Below are 21994 nucleotides of genomic sequence, written 5' to 3' on the forward strand. Positions count from 1 at the left end.
ACCAACTAATCAAGTAATTCCGAGTGACAGTCGTAACCGTACTCTTGCCATGATCCATAAGAAAGTAAATTCTGTAAAATCATGTTGTTTTGTATGTCAGCATATGTATGTGTATTTCATCTTGTATACCATTTCAAGCGTACTTGAAATATACTGTATTTGGCTATTTGTTTTGTAAATACAAAATACATACAGCATGTATAATAGTTTGAAAACTGTATCACGTATTTATGTAGTGTAACTTCAATACATAAACTTTAATGTGATTTGTCAAGATGTGTAAACGAGTGTATTGCAAATGTGCGATTTGTACAGTATTTATGTCATTGGCTTTGTCTTTGTATTAATCCTGTTCATGTTCACGTTTTATTGCCACAACACACAGTCCACCGCCCTGGCTATGTGGCACTTAAATGAACCTGAAACACTTGCAAATTTTCCCAAAAGAGGGACAACAAACATCGGCAAGCAAACCCAAGCATAACTGCATTATCTCAGGTACGAAAGTGCCCACCCACAGGGAAATGCTGGATAGTGATGAACAAGTTAGATGAAGCATGAAGGCTAACAACAATGTTTGTTGTTGATTTGTTGTTTTACAAAGCTTTTTCAGATATGTGAGTAATGAAATGGAGGTAACATCAGTGTGCAAGGAGATCATTTTGAATATTGTGGAGATAATAACTCCTGTCATCTAAGCACCTGAGAGGAGCACCACTGCGCACCAGGAATCTACAGGCTTTGATGCACACTGTGCCAAGCAGCACAGAGAAACAACCACTGCATGAACAATCACTGTAAGTCCGGGTGGCACTAATTACAAGTTACTTTGTGACTTAAACTGCCCAGAAAACTAGCCAACATGCAGATTTCAGCTGATGTTATTTCACTGTTCTAGTCCATGTTTTAGTTTGAATCCAGAGCTGAAAAACACACTAATCATTCCCAGAATACACAGTAAAGTCTGTGAGAAAAAAGGAAACCTTCTCCATCCCATCCACTGTTCACTGAGGCCATAACCGTGAGTGAACCCGCCTCCACCTGTCCCTCTAAAAGCACTACTGTTTTATTTATATAAAGAAAAAGGTGGCTCAGCAGAATAGCGCTGAAACGTCCCCATCTTTGCCCTACGGAACCCCCCCCTCCCAGCTTTTCCATCTCCGTCTCCAGGGCCCTGGGTACTGCCACAGCTCACAATACATCAAGACAGCACAGCGTGACAACTGGGTTACCCAAATCAGAGGTCACTGATTGCAATCTTTAAGAGCAACTAGAGGTGTCACTGCCGCAACACCTGACTGAATCTGAAATGGATATCTGGGCAGTAAGGCCACAAACTTCTCACAGCCGCTCTGCCCAGGATGATACAAATGCAAAAACCTCACAACAGACCCCAGGCACAGAGAGCAGACTTCTACTGATATTCCAGAGTTTAGAATAAAACTTTCAGTCTCTGCCTGTCATGCTAAAGAGCTGTGCCTCTATATAAAACTTTTGAGGCTGAAAGTTCATTCTTGAACTTGGAAACAGCAGAAAACAATCTTACCACAAGGTCCATTTAGGAGCTGTTCTGGATCTTTAAATCATATCACATGATCCTCATTGGTAGATGGAGTTTGCCCAGCTGTCATGTCATGGAGCTGTAGATGTTCATATTTACATTTTTTGTAATGTATAGGCAGACATTATGTTCACAGTATGTTGACCTGCTGACAATGTTCTTTGTCCATGCTGTACTGAAAACAAATTCCCCAGACTCTGGTCACAACCAACACTAATTTTTCTGTTAATGACAGTCAGCACACAACAGGAACTTTGAGTACTACCTGATAACTTTCTGGGTGTTTGGTAACAACTCAATACAGACTGCCTCCCTTCATTCAGTCTCTGTCACTACTGTCTCCTCCCTCGATGCAGGTGTAATTCTCTCCCTCCCATCTTTCATCAGGATCGCTCTTCCTCATGTCTTAATCTTTGATGTATGACACTCCACCCCTCCTCTTTCACCTTGAAGGGGATCATTATCATCCAGGAGACTTTACTCAAACCTCACCACACCCATCCAACTCACCCCTCCCACCTTCATCTTCTTCACTGGGCTCTGACAGAAGCCTCCAGAGCTCCAGATCTCCTCATTAAAGAATCTCAGCCTCTGTGCCATCTGCCACCATAAATTACAGTACCCTCAAACTGGACCACTTCCAGTTTACTTTTGTCGTTTGCCCATCTTGGTAATAGTAGCTGTGATGTGTGATCTGATAGATCTGTTGTTAGTTATTTTATTGTTATGTTGTAAGCTGGTACTCATATCAAATTACTACAATACATGCATTACGCAAGTGACAGAGGGTGTAGATGGGAACAGATTTCTAAACGTTTTATAGGGTTTAACTTCATTGGTTTTTTCATCATTTATAAAAGATGCAGATTGGTTTAAACTAATTTTCCACCAGATTGTATGCCACCACATTCCTAAAAGAGAGCAAGATGGAGGAAGACTGAGATAGAAAGTCAAACAGAGAAAGAAGAGGAGGAGATAGCAAGAAGAGAGGCTTTGTTCACTTCTCAAATCTGATCCCAGTAGAGTTGATTACATAGAGCTTACTCCTTCAGCGGCAGGTCTTGTTGATGACATGATAGAGGACAGTGACCCAGGGGCTGAACACACCTACAGTAGACAGACAGCTCAAATCAACACACTGCTGCAGGTCTATATTTAGACTACAGCAGGCAGACTGGGGAATATTGTTTTTCCACAGTTGGGCCATACGTTGAGAGATGGGGGGGTTTAGGCATGGAAACATTTCTCACATGTAAAGTTGGGGCATAAATGATGTCACTTGTTGATTTAAAGACCTAATATGTTAGACTGGAGTTGAATAATAGTCATGCTGGCTCACAGTGTGGGCAGGTTAGCTACCTAGTCTGAGTCTGTGGATTGCTGACTTTACATTCTGCTTCACTCTGTTCTCCCTTCTGGGCTCTTTTTTTCACATTTCCATGGAGAAAAAATAAAAAAATGCTACCTAAAAGAGACATTCTCTTAATTTTCCTAATGATTATATCGTAATTTAAGTAGCAATGCACATAATGTTCACCCAAGCTCATTTTCTGGACAAGAGAGCTAAGCACAGTTTAGGTTGATTTCAGAAATGCAAACAACCAACCCAGCTATGATAAATATGATAACTGAACACCCAGTGATATGGTCGAAAGCTCCCGAACAAGTCAGCAAATGGACCTTGATTTGAGATTGTTTTGTCAATTGCCATCAGGTATTAACTATCAAGCTCAACCTTCAAGCCAACAGGGTCAAGAAGCTTAAACATCTAAAGATCCATGACATTCGAGCAAACTCCATCTACTGATGAAGACCATGTGATACGGTTGAAATCAGGAGAAGCAAGTACGTGGATGTTGAGTTTGAGAATATTTTGTCAGTTGTCAGTTTTGACAGTTTATCATTTATATCTGATAAGAATTGGCTCTGCTAACCTCCTGTGCTGGCACCGATGCTGTAGTGTGGAAATAGGTCCGTGGAGTACCAGTTAGCCGTTTTGCTGACCGTAAGAGACTAATGACATTTACATTTCACTCAGCTAGCTTCTTTGGACTCAGAAAGTGTTTGCTTCTTTGACTCAGCATATCAGTGTTTACCTCAAACAATGAGTTTATTTTGGTCCCCAGAGAATCTCAGCCCCTGAGAAATGTTTGTACTGCATGAATAAAATTCTAGTCCACCATATGTCTCTTATGTGGTCCAAAAGGAGTACAAGAATCTATCCAGCTTTATGTAGAGGCTAATATTATATTGTAGACGTTAATGGATACAAACACACACCCACAGTCTCCTACTCAGAGTATAAAGCAGATCTGACCGGCAGTAACACTGATTATCACAATGCCTTCTGAGTCCTGCATTTCATACCACAGTGGGGTCAGCATTAGGTTAAAGGACTCTATTATCATCTATCTAGCCACTCGACTCATAGCTGGGAACCATAAAGAGTTGAATTCCTATAGATCTGCTGCCCCAGATATGGCATACTCTACAGCCTTTATTGATCGGGTCATAAAACATTCAGCTTCACAAACAGGGACGGAAAAGAAACAGTTTTGCCAACATTCACCTGCCACTATTTCAGCACCTACACAGAGTTTTATGAGGTTATATCTCCAAATGTTGCCTGGTTACGTTCCAGTACCTTGGAACTCCAGCTGTTAATTGAAGCTGATTCTATTCCAATAGTGTGCTCATGATTTCTGACCTTGCAACTGTGTAAGATCACCACTTCCGGTAGCATTTCCATTAATCTTGTATGTTGTTGTGTATGTTTTTCTTTGAAGTGCATTGTGCACCTTCACCATCAGCAGGGAGGAGCAAACTGGTCCAGGTCAGCAGGATTGTAAAGCATTTCTGTGTCCAGAACATGCATTTTTCTTGCTGATGGTTTGCCGGGAATGTATGGAGTAATCTGCCGTATTGACAGCCAGCTCAGCCATTACTGCTTTTGACAGACTCTCATTCAAACTGATAGTCGTGGAAAAAAAAAAAAGTTCCTGGACTAAAATCAGAGAAGCTTTTATGCGTACTGCACTGTATGTGCTGAACATTTAAACTTTACTTCAACATTCACTACTGCAATTTCCCAATCGGCAGACACAGAAATGCTACAACTAAAAATAGAATCTCAATCTCAAGCACAAAAAGATAATATTTTTATCTTTATATATAATATCATGCTGATCAAGTGTATACTAATTGTTTGGATTGGAAATGTTTTCCTCAGGCCAATTAAAAATCAGGACCTTTAACTTGTATTAGCCAGAGTTTTCTTCCTCCATTTTTCCCTACCCTTCCTCAAAGGAGGTCCATTGCTCACTTTATTGCACTGTCCAGCACCTGAAAATCCAACACAATCTGTCACGTCACTGGGTCAGATAGGTTGCGCTATACATAGAATGAAGTCAGCACTTTGATATTAGAAGACGCCCACAACGCTGCAACACAGTCAGCCCTCTCCCCCCCACACTCTCTTCTTCTCTCCATCTCTGTATCCTAGACTTACTCACAAACACACTGCTTCAAGCAATGTTGGCAGCTATTGTTCACTTTTATTTCACCAAATTGTTCAAAGGCTTGATATCCAGGACGGAGAAAGTGGGTGGAAACAAAAGAGAGGGAGGAGGCAGAGAGCAATGAAATGAAAATTTTTCAGGATAATGGCTTGAGCAGGAAAAGGGCTTTTAACCAACAAATTTAATGGAAAGTATAGCACCTTTCAAAGCATAGTTACAAAGTGCTTCACAACAGAAAAATAAAAACACAATCCAGTAAAAAGATTAAAACTAGAATTAAAACACCAGAATAAAATGTACTAGGGCAAACAAATAAGACTTATTGGAACACTTACCGACAAGTTTTAGAGGCAGCACAAACAGTGAGCTAAATAAATTCTTAATTTTAGCCCTGTATTTGTAAAAAGAAAAAAATAATTATTTTACAGACAGTTGGGTCAACCACCACTGTGAGGGTCCCCTTCAGTTAAGCATTCAATCCCCAGCTGCTCCAGTACAGCTGCTCAGTGGAAAACAGTGTATATATACAAAACCGGTAGTCTAAGCAGTGACTCTTTGAAACTGTACAACTGTGTCACAGAAAGTTGCCGGAAAAATATATATTTACCTACTAAACTTAATATATTTAGTTTTTCAGTATGATTAACTTCAAATATCTTTTTAACTGTGGGTGTAGCTACTCATCTTTTTCAGAAATTCCTCTTGTCTACATCAATGAAATTATTCTGCACTGTCAACCTCTTATTCAGCACTACAGGGGAGAGGAACATCAAACATGTTTAATTGGCTAATTTGTCATATGATTGTTTGGGATCCGTGGCCCAGTCCTCTGTACACGCCTCTGATGGAATAATTGGCCATTTTAGGCACATAATGAACATGCAAATGATTATAGGATGCTTTGAAGCTGAGCAAGCTATAAATAAACCCATCGATCAAAGACACCACTTCCTTGTCTTTGAGTGTACAAACCTGTAGGGGTTTTGGCGTTGCCTACATTGGATTGCACTCTACAAAAAATGACACGAAACAGTGCCAATTAGTTTAAACCTACAAATACATTTACTGTTTCTGTAGGTAGAGGGTAGAGGTGCAATGTATCATAAAAATAATTAAATATATAATTTTAGATTCCCCTCTGGCGTACTGTAGATCAAAAATATATTTAAACATTTCTTTCAAAAGGAACATGTTCATGTTTTAATATCAAAGCCAAGCTTGTTGACCTTCAAATCAATGCAGCACAAGTTGTTATATAATATTTATGTTTTGCTTGCGGTTGTCTTTGAAAACATCTAAAAAACAAAAATCTAACTTTTGACTGCAGTTAAACAGGTTGAAAAAATATAGTATATATTTCATATTTTCACTCTAATGATTATTGCAACAATTGATTCAGTTAGCAAAAAAGTAATCTCTGCACAATGTTAGTTTTTGTCTAGTATGCTCAGTTTATTTGCCAATATCCATGTTACTGTTTAATTTACAGTTCTACCTGACACAGACATCCCTCTTGGGCTTGGACCTCTTGCACAGTCATTGGACTGTTTATTCATGGAGCTCCTGTAGGACCTTCTTTTGCACAGCACAATTGCCCAAAGATTTGTTTTATACAGTGCAAAGCAGCTGGTGCTAATTGTTCTTATAAATAGGGTAGATCAAGCCTCAGGTGTCTATACTTTGTACCACTGAGGAACACGTACGAATAAAAAATAGGGAGTCACACCACCCATAAATGCACACTGAATAAATTAGAAGTCTTTTTGTGGGAAAAACCTCAAGGGTTCTTTCTTTGCTAAAAAAGCATCCTGATAGGGACTTATTTATAGATGCACATGGAGAAATGGGGGGACTGGGACAAATGAATCAAAACCGTATAATAATAATTGATAGCATGGTGTGCATTCATCCCCAGCCTATGGAAACCCACCTGATGTTTTTTGGATCACTGAACCAAATGCAAACAGATACCTTTTTATTTGTGTTAGTTTGTAATGCTATTAGCCAATATGTTTCATATACAACTATAACTGCTGTGAACACAAACCACAAATATAAGAATAACATGAGAATTGACAAAGCTGTAATGCTAACAGACAGAGAAAAAACGTTGAAAAAACTAAAATGTTTCTCGTGATTTGATTTGATTACAATTCTTGGTGCCACAATTCGATTCAGATCAATTGTGGATTCAAAACCAGTTCGATTCAAAAAATTTTAATTGAAAAGGGACTATGTTCAGGTGCATTTTGTTTAAAACCATGTATTGAGTTTTTGGTCCGCTGAAGCTAATTGGTCTTGATGATCACTGTCTGACCAAACAAATAAAGGAGAAGAAAGTATGTGGATTGTGGAACTACGAAGTTCTTTTATTTAAATTGTTTTGACACAACAGACTCCTCTGATGGCTTTCCTTAATGTTTCCCCGACCTTTCCTGAGGCACTGCTTCCTCCATAGGAAGCCAGCAGGATGATATGATGTACCTGGGCTCAACAGTGTGAATCATGGATCGAAATCCATCATTGTCCACAATGTTGTGGGGAAGCAGATCTTTTGAAATGAAACAGGCTACAGACAGCATATTCGCCTGATCAGAGTTGGCTGGAGGGAATGCAGCGTGTGTTGGTGTGCCAGCTTGTTTGCCGGTGCTGGAGTTCGGTGCTCCGCTTCATTCATTCACGAGCCCTCATGTTTGTATCATTCCCAAAATACTTCACCTTCATCTTGCAAAGTTTACATATTGTACGAGTCATGTCAAGCTGCTCCTTCCCCGGGAGATTGTAAAATCCAAAATGCACCCACACAGTTTCCTTAATTGAAGGCGCGGCTGATTGGATCGTCTTTTCCTCTTCCATAGCAGAGGAAGCTACGTGACTTTAGCGTGTGCACGCAGTGTACAAGGGGAGGGGAGACTATAACGTAGGGAGGGGAGACTATAACGTTATTAGAATCGATTTTTGGAATCTGTGAACTCATTCAGAATCGTAGAGGATAAGAATTGTGATTCATTTACATGAATCGATTTTTTCCCCCCTTCCATATAAACAACCCACTACAAAACAGGGTAACAAGGTTGTTGGTGAAGGTTTTCATTAAAATAAAATATTTTTCCGCTTTCCCTTCCTTAATTGAATTTATTTAGATTGCAGTTCAATTCATGTTTTCTGTATGGAAACTTACAAATCATCACTTGTATTCCATGAAATGTCAAAATGGAAACAAATGGAAAAACACGCATTTTGTAGGTGTCTGCTTCTTGAGATGTTCTTGAACTTTTATGAGGAGGTAGCAGTTCATTTACAATTCTTTCTAATGTCTAAGAACTTATTTAGTTGAGATGTCTTTTGGAAATAACTCACAAATGTAATGTGTGTAAAACTCCACAGGCCCCAACCTGAATATGTCGGGTCGTTCTTGCTATAAGGTAACGGTGCTAACCGCTGAGCAACTACGTGGCACCCAGTATTAAAGGACCAGTCAATAAATTTTGGGGGTAGGCCTATGCTTTCACATTAGGATCATGGTCTTGTGACTTCAATATGCTTTTGGGGAACTTGCCATTAACATAAAGAAGGGGAGCAGCTCAGGAAGCCGTAATTTACTGTTGCTATTGAAGGTATCAGCTGGTAGCGAAACCCCCTTATGACAGGAACTGCCATATAAACCTATAACCAATGACTTACCAGCTAATTTAGGTGACAGGTTGGGGGTTCAGTGTTTTGTCACTATGACAGGAGTCAGGGCTGTGAATAAACAATCTGAACCTGCAGCCTTTACAATTAGACCACTGTAGCTGCTCATCCTTGTCATACAGCACAAGGGATAGCTGCTGCAGGCCGTGTCCTTCAGTAAATATTAACTGTCCTCACTATCTGCAGTGACTTTTTGCCCTCATTCTCCCTTTGAAACCCCACTGTACAGCAGTTGCCCATATATCTTGTGCAACTCAGTCCATGATTGCATGTTCCTGTAATATTACCTTTTGATCAATAATACAAGCAAGACAAATACATCTGACTGCTACTGGTGACTGTGGAGTCCTGGGCAGAAAACTGGAAATGTTTTGTCATACAGCATGAGGTAAGTGTGAAGTGTGAGTGCCTTTACTCGGGAAAACAATGAGATCACAAATTGTCCTATGTGTACAGGTGGGGAGTTTTGATTCACCTTGACATAACATTTCACCCTCATCATATTTTCCATTTCTGCACCTAATTTCATGTGTATTATTATTGGTTATTCTCTTTCCTTCTCCAATGCATCCTTCCTGACTACTGCATGAGAAGAGCTGCAAGACGAGACACAAAGAGTGATGAGACCATTGTGCTCTGAAATTTCCCTGACCATATCAGTTTTCAACAAATGGGGCACTGCCACTCCCTACAGCTATGTCATACATCTACACTGTTTTTCTACTGCATCGGTCTTCATTCAGCTATAATAAGGGAGGCTAAGGGTGCCATGTACTCAGTGATATGACTGTCATTAGCAGATGCCCGTGTTAGAGAAAAAAGCTTGAAAAATCAATGAAAAAACGCATCTTTGTTTCATTGTAATGCCCCAGTGTTGATTTAGGTGCGCTATATTCTGTAACTCAAAGTTTTCCATTGATCGCATTTTGTGAAACATTAATTTGTCCAATAAAAAAGGGACATATGAATACTCAGTGCCATTGCTCCAGACAATAGGCCTTTTCAATGTATCCTATTAAAATATGGCAAAGTGATTCATAGGGTCACCATTCATTTCTGTTCCAAAAAGCAATTTCATTGCGTTCTTTTAGGTAGTATGCCATGAACCTGGCCTTGTATGTCTCTATTCTCAGCATCATGTCAATCATTAATTCTCCTACTGACCACTGAAAGTGGCACAATGATGACCGACATTGAGCTTATGCAAGCCAAGGATTTTCAAGGCTGAGGATATGTGGCTCTCTTAGCAACTTTATCTGTCTTGTAATGTCTTGTTTGCCCTTATTTTGTCTTTTTCTTGACTGTGATAAGGCTGTTGTTACGAATATCCATTTTCAAAGTAACAAACACCCAAAAATGTGTGATAGCATATAAGCTTGTTTGTTTTGCTGTCAATTTACACACACTAAAGATAGTCATACAGCCTCTGACGTGCTTGTGTGTGTGTGTGTGGCTCTTCTTAGTAAATAAAAAAAAAAACAATCTGATCCTGCATCAACTGATCTGATACACAGCAGATGAGCACATAATCTGGATAGATTGAACTGGAGCATTAATCTCCTTTGCCCTGAGTGCTGCAGAACAGAACAGGAACATTTAGGCAGTTGCCACAGCTATGAGATGAGATGTATGTCCAAAATTCAGAATAATATGTCAGAAGATATAATTTGAAATAGTAGTTGACTTAATTATATAATTATTACAGGCTTCATCATCTTTCAATATCTCCAAAATAAAATGATTAGAGCCTGTAACAGCTACCTCTTTTTTTTTTTAACCTATTTTAGAGCAAAACCTTTAATCAACAAAGCAGATGATGATGTACACAGACTAACTTCAGAGTCGACCGGCACAAAGACCCTGCAGCTGACAATGGTTTGGACGTCCTTGCAAACTTAATGATCCACAGGTCTAGATTTTAATGAGGAGCTTGTTCTTTGGCACCACTGTCGATGACAATGCCAGGTCTCGTACAGAGGTCGCAGCACTAATGGCGCCACAGAGTCATTAAAAGAAAGCAAGAATGCACAGGAGGTTCTGAAGCCCCTTACTGTACACAAGCTGATCTCGCTGGAGTGCCTCTCTGGTGGGAAAGTCACAGACACATCACTAAGGTAGAGGGTCTCTGGAGGCCGGAAGCTATGATGCTTCATGAGCATGTTTTTCTTGGCAGAGCCCGGGGGAGTCGTCCACAAAGAGTTTGTTCTGAGGAGATGCCAGGGAAAGCAGCTAACAAAAGCACTGTAGTTCAACAAGCCCTACTTTTATAGACACAGCCTAATTACAGATGTTCATTATTGCTGTGCCTGGTTTGGTGCAAAATATAAAATGTAACTTTGCTGTACAGTAGTAACAGATGAGAAGTTGTTCTAATTTGTTTGTTTTGCAGAGAGTACCATTCCCAAAATACAAAATAAGGAAGGCTTACATCACATATATTCATGTCTGAGCAAATTTGAGATCACAGACAAACACTGTACACATTGTTTGACCATTGACTGATCACTAAATATATGAATTAATGGATGAATTAAAGCAACAGTTTATTTTCTATTTTCCATGTGAACAACATCCCTAAAAGATTATTGATATTTAATAGCAAACTTCTATTAAATATCTGTAATATGTCTTCTTGATAGGTAAAATTACATAAAAGCCTTCTTTTTAACAACATACATAAGACAGCGTAGCCCTAACATACGTTTAATGTCAGAGCTTCAGTATATCATGTTTAAAATGGGTTGGCCATTTGCCATGTCATTTAGAAATTGCATTTCCCCAACGTTTAACCAGCATCTTAAGTAAATTGTTTCAATCCTGCGATGCTCACAGTACTGGTGACTAAAGCCTATGAATTAAACCGATTTAGTCAATTAATTAAATCAACAAGACGTATATATTACAATTGAGTCATCATCAGTCTTTGCAAATATGACAAAAAATATTTAGTTATAGCAATCTTCAAATGTGAAGATTTCAATGATAGTAAACTAAGCATTTTTGTTTCTGGACTGTTGGTCTGCCAACAGAAGCAATTTTAAGATGTCAGCTTGCACTAAGGGAAGTTGTAATGGGCATTTTTCACTATCTTCTGATATTTTAAAGCCCAAACGATGACTGATAAATTGAGAAGATAATCAACAGTATAATTGCAGGGAATAGCTGACACATGATTGTAGGAGGCTAAGGCCAAAGGCACAGACACCTGAGCAGCAAGGACGCAGCTGGGGTCATTAATACAGTACAGGTAGTCAACCAGCTGCAATGGCACTGTAATTATGAACGTGCTATTCTAGGGTCAGAGATATCACTCATTAATCACATTTTGGCAGTAATCCTAATGTATATTCAGCAACCTATTCCTGACTGAAAGCATACCTGTAATTAAAATAGTACATTATTACACTACCCATTCTGTCACGTGTATTAAGCATGACACTACATCCCGTCGAAGGCTGATTGCTAACTCTACATATTTTACATCATAAAATCTAGAAACTGTGACTCACCTTTTTTTATTTTCAAAAAATGTTTGAATGTATATGAACATACAGTATATTTTACTTAATTATCATCCAAAGGCATGGTCTGTACTGGAAATTACATGAATGCACTAAATGATCTTTCAAAACTCTGCACGACTGTATGTGTGTGTATCCTATGCATGGTTACTGTAGTAAAAAACAATAATTTCTCCTTTGAGAAATAAGAAAGAATTTCTCCTCCCTTAAAATGTCCAAACCAATGTTTCATGTGACTACATGAAGTCTGCAGCAGGCCATTTTACTTTAAACAGGCACAATTTAATCTAGCAACACCACCTCAGCACAAATGTTGAAAGAAATCCTTTGAAATTTGATCCATGTTCCCCAAAATCATAATGCAATAGCAAAGTTAATGATGCAGTACAACCGTACAGTAAGTAGTAAATATGAAAATTGAGAAGTTGTGGCACAGAAGGTTTATTGGAGGCCAAATATCTGAAGGTTTTCTAAATATATGATCTCCCAGATAATTGGATGTGCTGAATGCACTGAAACCACTTGCTTGATGTGCCGCAACCTTAGCCCTGATTGTCTCGGCTCATGGCAATTGCCTGCTACAGATTGCTCGCCTTCATGCACACATTTCCCTCCGCAGATTGGACAGGCTTTTGTGCACCACTTAATTTTCAATCAGATCCGATCCTGGCTAAGTTGCCATGCAGTGTGAGGGGTAAATGGTGGGTCATATTCTCTCCCCAGTGCTAATGAGAAGCTTCAGTCAACACATGGCTGTCATTTTTTATCCTGTCTTCCATAGCAGATAAGAGGCACAGAGAAGGTCTGGCTGACAAGGCCTGTCCATTTCCAACGTAGACCCATCCAGCTGGGACCAAAACCAATAGTGGCTCAACTTCTTTGCATATGGGTGTCAGTTCAAAAGCAATCATCGCCAACGGCTCTAAATTCAATCTTGCCCAGTGGACTAATTGTCTGTCTATCAAATGAATATGAAGCAGTGATCATGAGATGGACTTGTCTGCTGATGGTACATGGTCTCATTAAGACATCACCCAGACATTTGAATACAGTAGCTAAATGGCACAATCTCACAGCTTCTGCTAACCAATGAATGTCACTGCAACATCACATTCTACTGTAGCATTATCCACTTTCAAAATAGCATGTTAAACACATATTCTAAATTGCTAGCAATATCATACAGTACCCAAGAGAAATGTGAATATGCAAATCCACTATATAAACATATTAATAGAAATGTGTCTTGACATATCTAACACATTGCTTTCTGAATATTTGCACTGGAGGAGGTTCTGTGGTTAATCAGCAGTAGTGTGGCAGAGGACTGGTGGGCTTTGCTTGGATTTTAGATCTGCTGAACACATACAGGACTTATATAACATGACCTGCACATACATAGTTAAAACTAGGTTTGCACTGATTGTTCGGCCAATGCGTGCAAGTGGCTGATAAATGATGTAAATAGACCATAGGTGAGTCATTAGCTTCGGTATATCTAACAACAAGGAAAGTATGAGCCAATTTGTGGCAGTCAGCAAAGCATTACTGGAGCCAGAGTGTCATCCATCTGGCTTTGACAGTTCATTTATGGCATTGCGTTGAATTTAACAGCTATGGTCATAGATTACCAGTAGTTTAAGATATTGGACAGAAGAAATATTGCTGTAATGACAGTTGTTTCCACAGGTGCTGCATGGAAAACCTGAGGGCTCGATTCACTACGGCTTTTGCGCCGGTTGTTGAGTTTGCAGATGTGACGCATTCTACCCCAAACACACGTGCTGTGTTTATCAAACAGACGCACCAGGCTAGAGTTGCAGTTTGCGTGTCATTTATGTTAATGTCTGCAAGGTGCGCCCATCTCCTCATTTTCATGTATTGATTATGTATCAGCTTTATTGAGGTCACACTATTTGCGGGTGTCAGTTTTGACAAAGAAAAGGGGGCGTGCAAATGGGATTTACAAGAGAAACAAGGAAGGTTGTATTGGTGTAAAAAAATAAATAAGCGTGCATTAAATATAGGCTTATATATAACTAAAACCTAGGGAATGGGAATGGCATTACAGGTATTTGGTCATAAAACTTAAGTATTGGGCGAATTCAAATTTTGACCTGATGATGGCACTAGATGTAAGGTCAGGGGATCACCAATGTTGCAATTCATCATAAGGGGAACATAGCTGCACCACATTTTATGACAATTTGGTACAGTAGTAAAAAAAAAAAAAAAAAAAAAAAACATTTCAACCACATGGTGGCGCTAGAGGAAACTCAGTAGGCTTCGGTCTTTGGGGACCATGAATGTCTGCACAAAATTTCATGGCAATCCATCCAATAGTTGTTGATATATTTCAGTCTGGACCAAAGTGGTGGACTGACCGAGCAACCGACTGACATTGCCGTCCTTAGGGCCAGCTGCTAACGTGATTACAAAGTAATCACTTGCTTCTTGGCCCGCAGCCTGCCTTTTTACCAAATTTAATTGAAATCTGTTAAGTAGATATCCTAGTAAATAACACAGACTAACAGACAGACACACAACTCGGACCTCTTTGGCGGAGGTAACAAACATTGAACTGAAGGAAATTCATTATTATGCTGTGATAATGAGTATATAGCTCCATATTGCTAGGTAAATTGAACCCATTACCTGGAGGACAAATAATCAAGTGACACATTTAACATGCCATTGAGGGCACATTTCATTTTACCCACTAATAACCCCTGCATCATAATTACATCTAGATTTGGCTGTAAGCTCTATTACATTTGCTCAATTATCCATTTCCTCTGATTACCACGGTGCCTTTTGTAGTTGCAACAAAGAACAAATTCTCAGCAGCTGTGTAAGATTCAGGCAACACCTCGGTTTTCCTATGTAAAGATTTAAAACTAAACACCATTTTTATAATTCATGGTTTTATTTTTAAATATTTGAAAGTGCAGAGATAAAAACAATGTCCTTAACAGAGATTACTAATCCCTCCAACAGGTTTCCATGTCCTCTCCCTGGAGCTCTCATCCAATGAGAAATTGATTACATATCAGTCACAGTTAAAAGAAAAAAGCCTCTGACTGAGCTGATGAGTTGAGAGAGAAAAAAGAGGGCTTGTGTTTTTTTTTTATTCCTTCTTTTGGCTCCTGTTGATCTGATATTGATTGTCTGACATTGGTCAAATATCCCACTCTGCATTGCGGATATATACTGATTGGGTGTGGAGGGGGTGGGAGAGGGGTAGTCTGACAGGACAGGACACATGAGAGAGGCTGATTAGGCCTGTCACCCACCGGGGATGTATCATTGATCTGAATGCCTTTTTCTGTTATTGGGATGAAACAGACGCTTTGATTTTTAACATTGGCTTACCTACAATGCTGCACAGGCTGTTCTTAATGTATGCCAACTCATGAGGCTGCTTTTTTAAGATGGTTTGTATGTTGGCTCTTGTATTGTGTAGGGAATTGTTGTAAAAGCTTGTTCATGTTTCCCTCCGTGCAGTGAGGCTTTGTTCATCTCTAAATTGAACATTTCAGTGGTGGAAGATTTGTTTTGGCTTTACAATCTGAGGATGTTGCCCCCAAAACTCTCTGTAAGGAGGACCAGAGAGTTTTATCAGCAAATGTATATGGATCCAAAGCCATTCCCAGTGTCATATGAAGTTACTTTTCAAAGTTAACGAGCCAAGAAATCCTGTCGATTCAATGCAGAGATGGAGTCAATCTCTCATGAATATTATGAATACGTTGTCTGTGAGCAGTTTGCGACTATTCCTCTTCATGTGTGTGTGTCTTCAAGTGGAGAGTGTCAGGAGCTCTTACTTCGCTGATGTCTAGCTTTACAAAAGGGAGAGTAGCCTTGTTTCCAGGGACTAAGAATAATTGGTGTGTTTATACAATCAATGGTCGAGAGCAGTCAACCTCCTCAGGGGAAATATGAACACCACAGCACTACCACCTGCTCCTGCCTCTAAACCAAGCTGTGCATTTCACAAAAAGCTATATGACTGATTTCAGATTGTGTCCTTTGTTCCTATGATGCATTCACTATGCCATGTTATACACTACTGTGTTTGTCAATATGTCATGGCATTGGTTCTTGTATGATCTACAATGCCTTTTGTGTAAGCTACAATATGTCTAAAATCCTGTGTTACACTGGTATGTCTTCTTATGTTTTCTGATGAACTGTATGTGCTTGTGCTTTCACATTAAGGATCTGGATTTGCGGTACATTACTTCAGAATGGTAATTGTTTTGTGGAGAACATCAGAGATACAACCCTAATTACGATGGTGCTTTTCATGTTGTTTGCTGTATAATACTTCCACATGGGTTCACTATCATCATTATTTTCTCTATGACAAGATGAAAATGCAGATTCCAGAGTGGATTCCCACATACTGAGTACAGTTTTACCAACAGGAAGCATGTGTGAAGCGGAATCTTATGTCAGAAGAAAGAAAAGCTTTGTTATCTGATTTTTTCTCATTTGCTTCCTGGCAAAGAGTTTGATGAGAAGGGTGATACCACTTTCTCGGTCCAAAGAGAACAAAATCCACCAACCAACACCTCTAAAATCTCACTAATTAACATGTTATATCTTGTTTGTTCAATCTGTACAAAAACAGAGGTAAAAATAACAATTCACCGGTTCATAGGTTCATATGTGCCGGACTATTTCTTGGCTGCTAACAGAAACTACCTGGAGCCTCCATTGGTTGCCTGGCAACTACCTAATTAGTGTTGTCTTTGTGCTAAGCTATGCTAACTGGCTTCTGGCTGTAGCTCCATATTTAACTGACAGATATGAGTCATACTTCACAAAATAGCAAGCTATTCCTTCAAGTCCACAGTCCCCAAAGTAAATTCAACAGAATTTGTTCAATCTCAGAACCAGTCCCATATTTTGGGTGTCATTTCTACAAAATACAACATAGCGATCAATCTTTGTTCCCTCTATTCACTGTTTGTTGGTCATTTATCTTCGTTAGAGTGTTGTTATATTTTTGAAATCTTTTCAATAAGTCTTTTAGATCTACGGTAGGAACTTTCTACATGTATAAGCCAAAATGGAGGCTTTCACTATCTTACCAACCAAATAGCAGAAGATTAGAAAGGCTCTTCCTAATGATGGTTGGTTAACTGCCAAAGAGGCTGATGGAGTAAACTAGCTTAGCAGCCAACATTTGGCTGATGGTAATTTCCCACCATGCTCAAGTCTCTCACTCATAGATGTTTCAGTTATTCCTCTTCTTCTACATTGAAAAAGTCTTCTTAATTCACCTTCAGTTCCCTATTCCTTTAGGTCGTAAGTAACCTAGATGCAGTCCTGTGTGGCTCAATGGGTCAGGCATGGCACTAACACTGCCCAGGGCTAATCATTTGTGTCCCATGGTGGTACCTATAGTTAGACTGCATGTGTTTGGATAAAAGCATCCCTGACATTATATATAGTACACTTTGCAGGTCATTTCCTTCATTCCAGTTAAAATATACCACCGGCAAGTTGTCAAAAAAATTGCATTTACGGTGTATCAAATCGTGTTTTTATCCAAACATTTTTAGTGCCTGTCATAGCGGGAAGTTAAATCAAATCCCACAGGTTACAGGGTCAACAGGACTTCACATACATTGCAAAGGGTACAATACAAGACACACAGTATCTCGACCACACACATCCTCCATTAGAGAAAGGTCACATGAGCTCTTACCTTTGTAGAAGCACTCCTCACTGTGCATGATGGTAATCCTGTGTCCTTTGAGACAGGAGGCTCGGTGGAGTTCACAATGGTTCTGGTACAGCTTCCCATCTGAACCGCACACGGGTTTATAGTGCGGTTTACAGTGATCCAAGCACTTACACTCCCCTTGGCCTGTCTCATGGTTCACCACACAGTGACGCCCCAAGCCACAGTACTTGTGTTCACATGGGCCTGGATAGCCACTGTGTCCCATAAAGCCTGCGGAAAATATACAGGAAAAAAAAAAGTTACATTTTTGTCTGACCACAACTTCTGATCTACACGAGTACCTGCCATAAAAAATGGAAAGCATGGGTTTAAGCTCTTGTTACAGGTTTGGTCTCATTTAGACTGTTTCAGTCCATTCAACCCTCAGGGAATCCCCATCGATGCTTGGTGGTGTTTTGTCAACTCACAAAGTGACAGTCCAATCCATAAATTATGCAGGTCAAGTTCACTACAAAGCACCCACAGTGGGAGTGATTAAAAAAGTCCACCCAAATATCACCGAAAATGCAATGCAAAACATCACCCGTTTTGTCATTTGATATTTGTATGCACAAAGGCAAGACTGCAAAGATGTCATATAAGTACATCTTAATCACATTACTTTAAATTGACTATCAGAGAGAAATATGTTCTGTCTATGTGAGCATATGTAACTATTATGTAGCCTCACAGGAAGATCTAAAGCTAAAGTCCATTCCGGGCAGTAAACCTTGTCATATCTACTCCACTTCTGATTGTGCTTTTGGATGAAGGCTTTGCCATTTTAAGGGTTTCAAGTTAGTGGTGAGGGAAGTGCACTGTTTAAACTTCTGACAACAAGTGTGCAGCAGTACCACCTAATGGAAGTGCACATAACCAAAAACCTTTTCTCTTTTTCATGGTGGGTTTAGGTTTCTTGAATGTGTAGTGAAGTTAAAACAAGAAGACAACTTATCACTTAGGGCTGCAACTAACTCGTATTTTCATTCAGCAGGATTCTGTTGTCGTCTGCCATTTCAACCTGTATGAACACTAATAAGTCTTGACAGGTCACAGATCAGTCTGTACAGTAACCCATGAACCACATCAAATATATCGGCTTTCTAACAGCAGCTTGCTCACTCTTGGATTGCCCTTTGGAATAGTCCTCAAGGGGTATGATGAGCAGAGAAAAAAGAAAAAAAACCTTCACAACCATCAGAGCGAATGCCTCTCAATGTTGCACTGTTACATAAAGGAAGGAAGATGATAGGTTTGTCCACTGTTTACTGTATTTGTGAAAAGGTCACTGTCACTGGTCCTTTAGAAAACTGCCAAAGTAATGAAGATTACAATATAAAAAGATATCTCAGCATTTCCTTTTTTTATAGTATGACAAGCAGAGCATTGTTAATGGCTGCAATAAAACTTAAAATGTTCACGTGTATGGACACACATCCTCACATACAGAAAACTACTGACTCCAGTTCAGTGTTGATGAATGAAAGTTTTGACACAACAGACTCTGCAGCACCACAGCAAACAGCCTCATGAAACTATCTCCTGAATTATATTTTCATGAATACCATGTACATCTTATAACATGCCTTGTGCATATTAAATAAGCAACATATGTTTTATCTTTATGAAAGAATTACATAGAAAGAAAAGGAAAAAGACAGTTTGACAGTAAGAAGAAATACATCAGGGTGTCACACGTTTGGCCTGAACTATTGTGGCTTGGATTGAATCCCTAACACCAGCAAACACACATTCCACTATTAATAGTTAAGTTTTCATCTTTTGTAAAAATGTATTTAACCCAAGGCCTTACTCTGGAGCCTCCGAAGTCCAGAAAGTTGATATTTTTTCTTTTCTTTCTTCTCCAAGCTTTAAATTTGATAGTTGTTAACCTCAATCCTAATCTTAACCTATAAACTATAAATTGTTTTACTTCCCAAAACCCACCCATTAGCTACATTTTTATATGTTGAATATTAAAATAAAGGCTTAATTTTGTGTTACTGTCACGTGATCCTTTTGGCAACTTGTCAGTGAGTTATTGTAACGCTCCTGGCTACTATCGGTTACGTTCATATAAATGCAATTTTCTTTGACTAATACATTATGGAGGAAGGATGAAGGATAAAGCCACACAGATCATTATTTCTGTGAGCGTAAAGAAGGAAAACTTCTAATGAATATATCTGCAAAAAGTTCACTGCCACCGCAAAGTAATCAAATTAAAAATATCTATAAAAGGTTTAATATCAACGGGGTTTTTTTTCTTCCCATATCCACTCCTGGATCCTAAAACAAGATTATCATATTATATATTTTATTTCATGGTTATGTTTAAGTAACTCGAAGCACGTTATAGTTGGGGAATGATTGTGATCTTTGTTAAATGTTGATCATATCAATGCTGACATGAAGCGTGAGATAGGATGAAAGCCCTAGTCTACACCCAGTCATCCACACCAAACTCCTTCTTCACTGCCGAACAGTGTCACAATACATGTATGGGAACAAAATGTTGCCAGAGAACGTTCCTCCAAAACACATTAGCAAAGCAGATTAGCTGCACATGACCACAATTCGTAGAACAATGGATTGCACTGCATTTACTCTAGATAGGAGTGTCCGATTGAACTGTAAAACTGTCGTGGAAAAAAGAAAAACAACTTAACTGAGCAGCATACAGACTGGTATCCACAAACTTCACTCTCACATTGCACACACTGTTTCACAACTGACCAATAAATATTGACTAGAGAGTGGTGCTTCACTGCATTTATTACGATCTATGATGCATTTGGCTTTGAGCAGAATGGTCTCCTGATATATAACCTCACACAAAAAGCAAATTGAACACCCAGTGTTCACAGATACGCCTAAGCAAATGCTTATAGCAATGCATTAGGGAAATAGCTTTGCTTCTTAGGTCAGATGCATAACACATTATGAGGTTAGTATCACTGTCTGCCATAAAAAAACAAATTTCAAACAGTAAACACTTGTTACTTTTGCACAGTCTATTTCTACAGAGGATAATATACTCTGTAGCCAGCTAAAAGCCACATAAATGGAGGGTTTTGTTTTTCCAGTAAAAGTTAATATAATCACGTGCTTAAAGACCATGAAAAAAACATGTAGTATAATTTCAAAGCTTCCTGTGCACCGCTGAGCAATCAAATCCCAATATTAAATCCTGAAATTTCACTATTGAGAGATAAATGGCTTTCAATTAAAATGTGTTCATGAATATCTGAGCTCAGTTTTAGCAGTTGAACGATAGGGTAAACAAACTGACTTATAGTCTTAAGCCTCATTCACATCCCTAACATCTCCCCACACACAGTCCTGCATTATCCTCTAGCCGTCACAGAGGATTTAGACGAGATACAAGTGTGTACACTGTGACCTGATTGGAGCCAGTCAATTTGCTAGTTTATTAAATCCCCGCGGTGCCCTGGCATAATGATTATTTAGTGAATTCGAGTCGCACAGCGAGGCATCCTCTGCCACCAGCAGGGTCAGCGAAGGGCGCAGTCATTTGTTATCAGTATGCACATCCAACAGTCTGGTCATCAGCTGACATCAGAGACAAATGAGGGATTGTGCACAGCCATTCATTTATTGATGACCTATTACTTTTTCAGAGCATGACAGAAATGCGTGATGCTCAGTATTCAAAGTGAACCAGGAGGTTGTTATGAGAACTCTTAACTGTAACTGTGCACTTGTTAACACCTACTAGGAGCATAGACATGTTAAAATAGTCAAAATAGTTATTTTAAGTAATCTACAGGCCTACAACATATGATTTAACCAAGCCTTATAAAAACTGTATCTTGTTCTACGTGAGGGTTTCCCAGTTATGTATTTACTAAGATATTACAATAGTAACCCAAACCCTTCACCTTACTCAATAATATTCAAATATAATCATGACATTCAAACAAAGCGTTATATTTACAGATAACAG

The 21994-nt window shown here is 39.1% G+C and overlaps 1 protein-coding gene across 1 annotated transcript in view; it reads right to left on the reverse strand.

The window, feature by feature from the left end:
• fstl5 (follistatin-like 5) overlaps window positions 1-21994 on the reverse strand; it is a 125927-nt gene that overhangs the window by 83805 nt on the left and 20128 nt on the right. Inside the window, 1 exon segment of the mRNA XM_070913402.1 lies at window positions 18010-18258. Coding sequence (XP_070769503.1) covers window positions 18010-18258 — 249 coding nt within the window.

Source organism: Enoplosus armatus, chromosome 10 (genome assembly GCF_043641665.1).
Source record: "Enoplosus armatus isolate fEnoArm2 chromosome 10, fEnoArm2.hap1, whole genome shotgun sequence".
NCBI lineage: Eukaryota > Metazoa > Chordata > Actinopteri > Centrarchiformes > Enoplosidae > Enoplosus > Enoplosus armatus.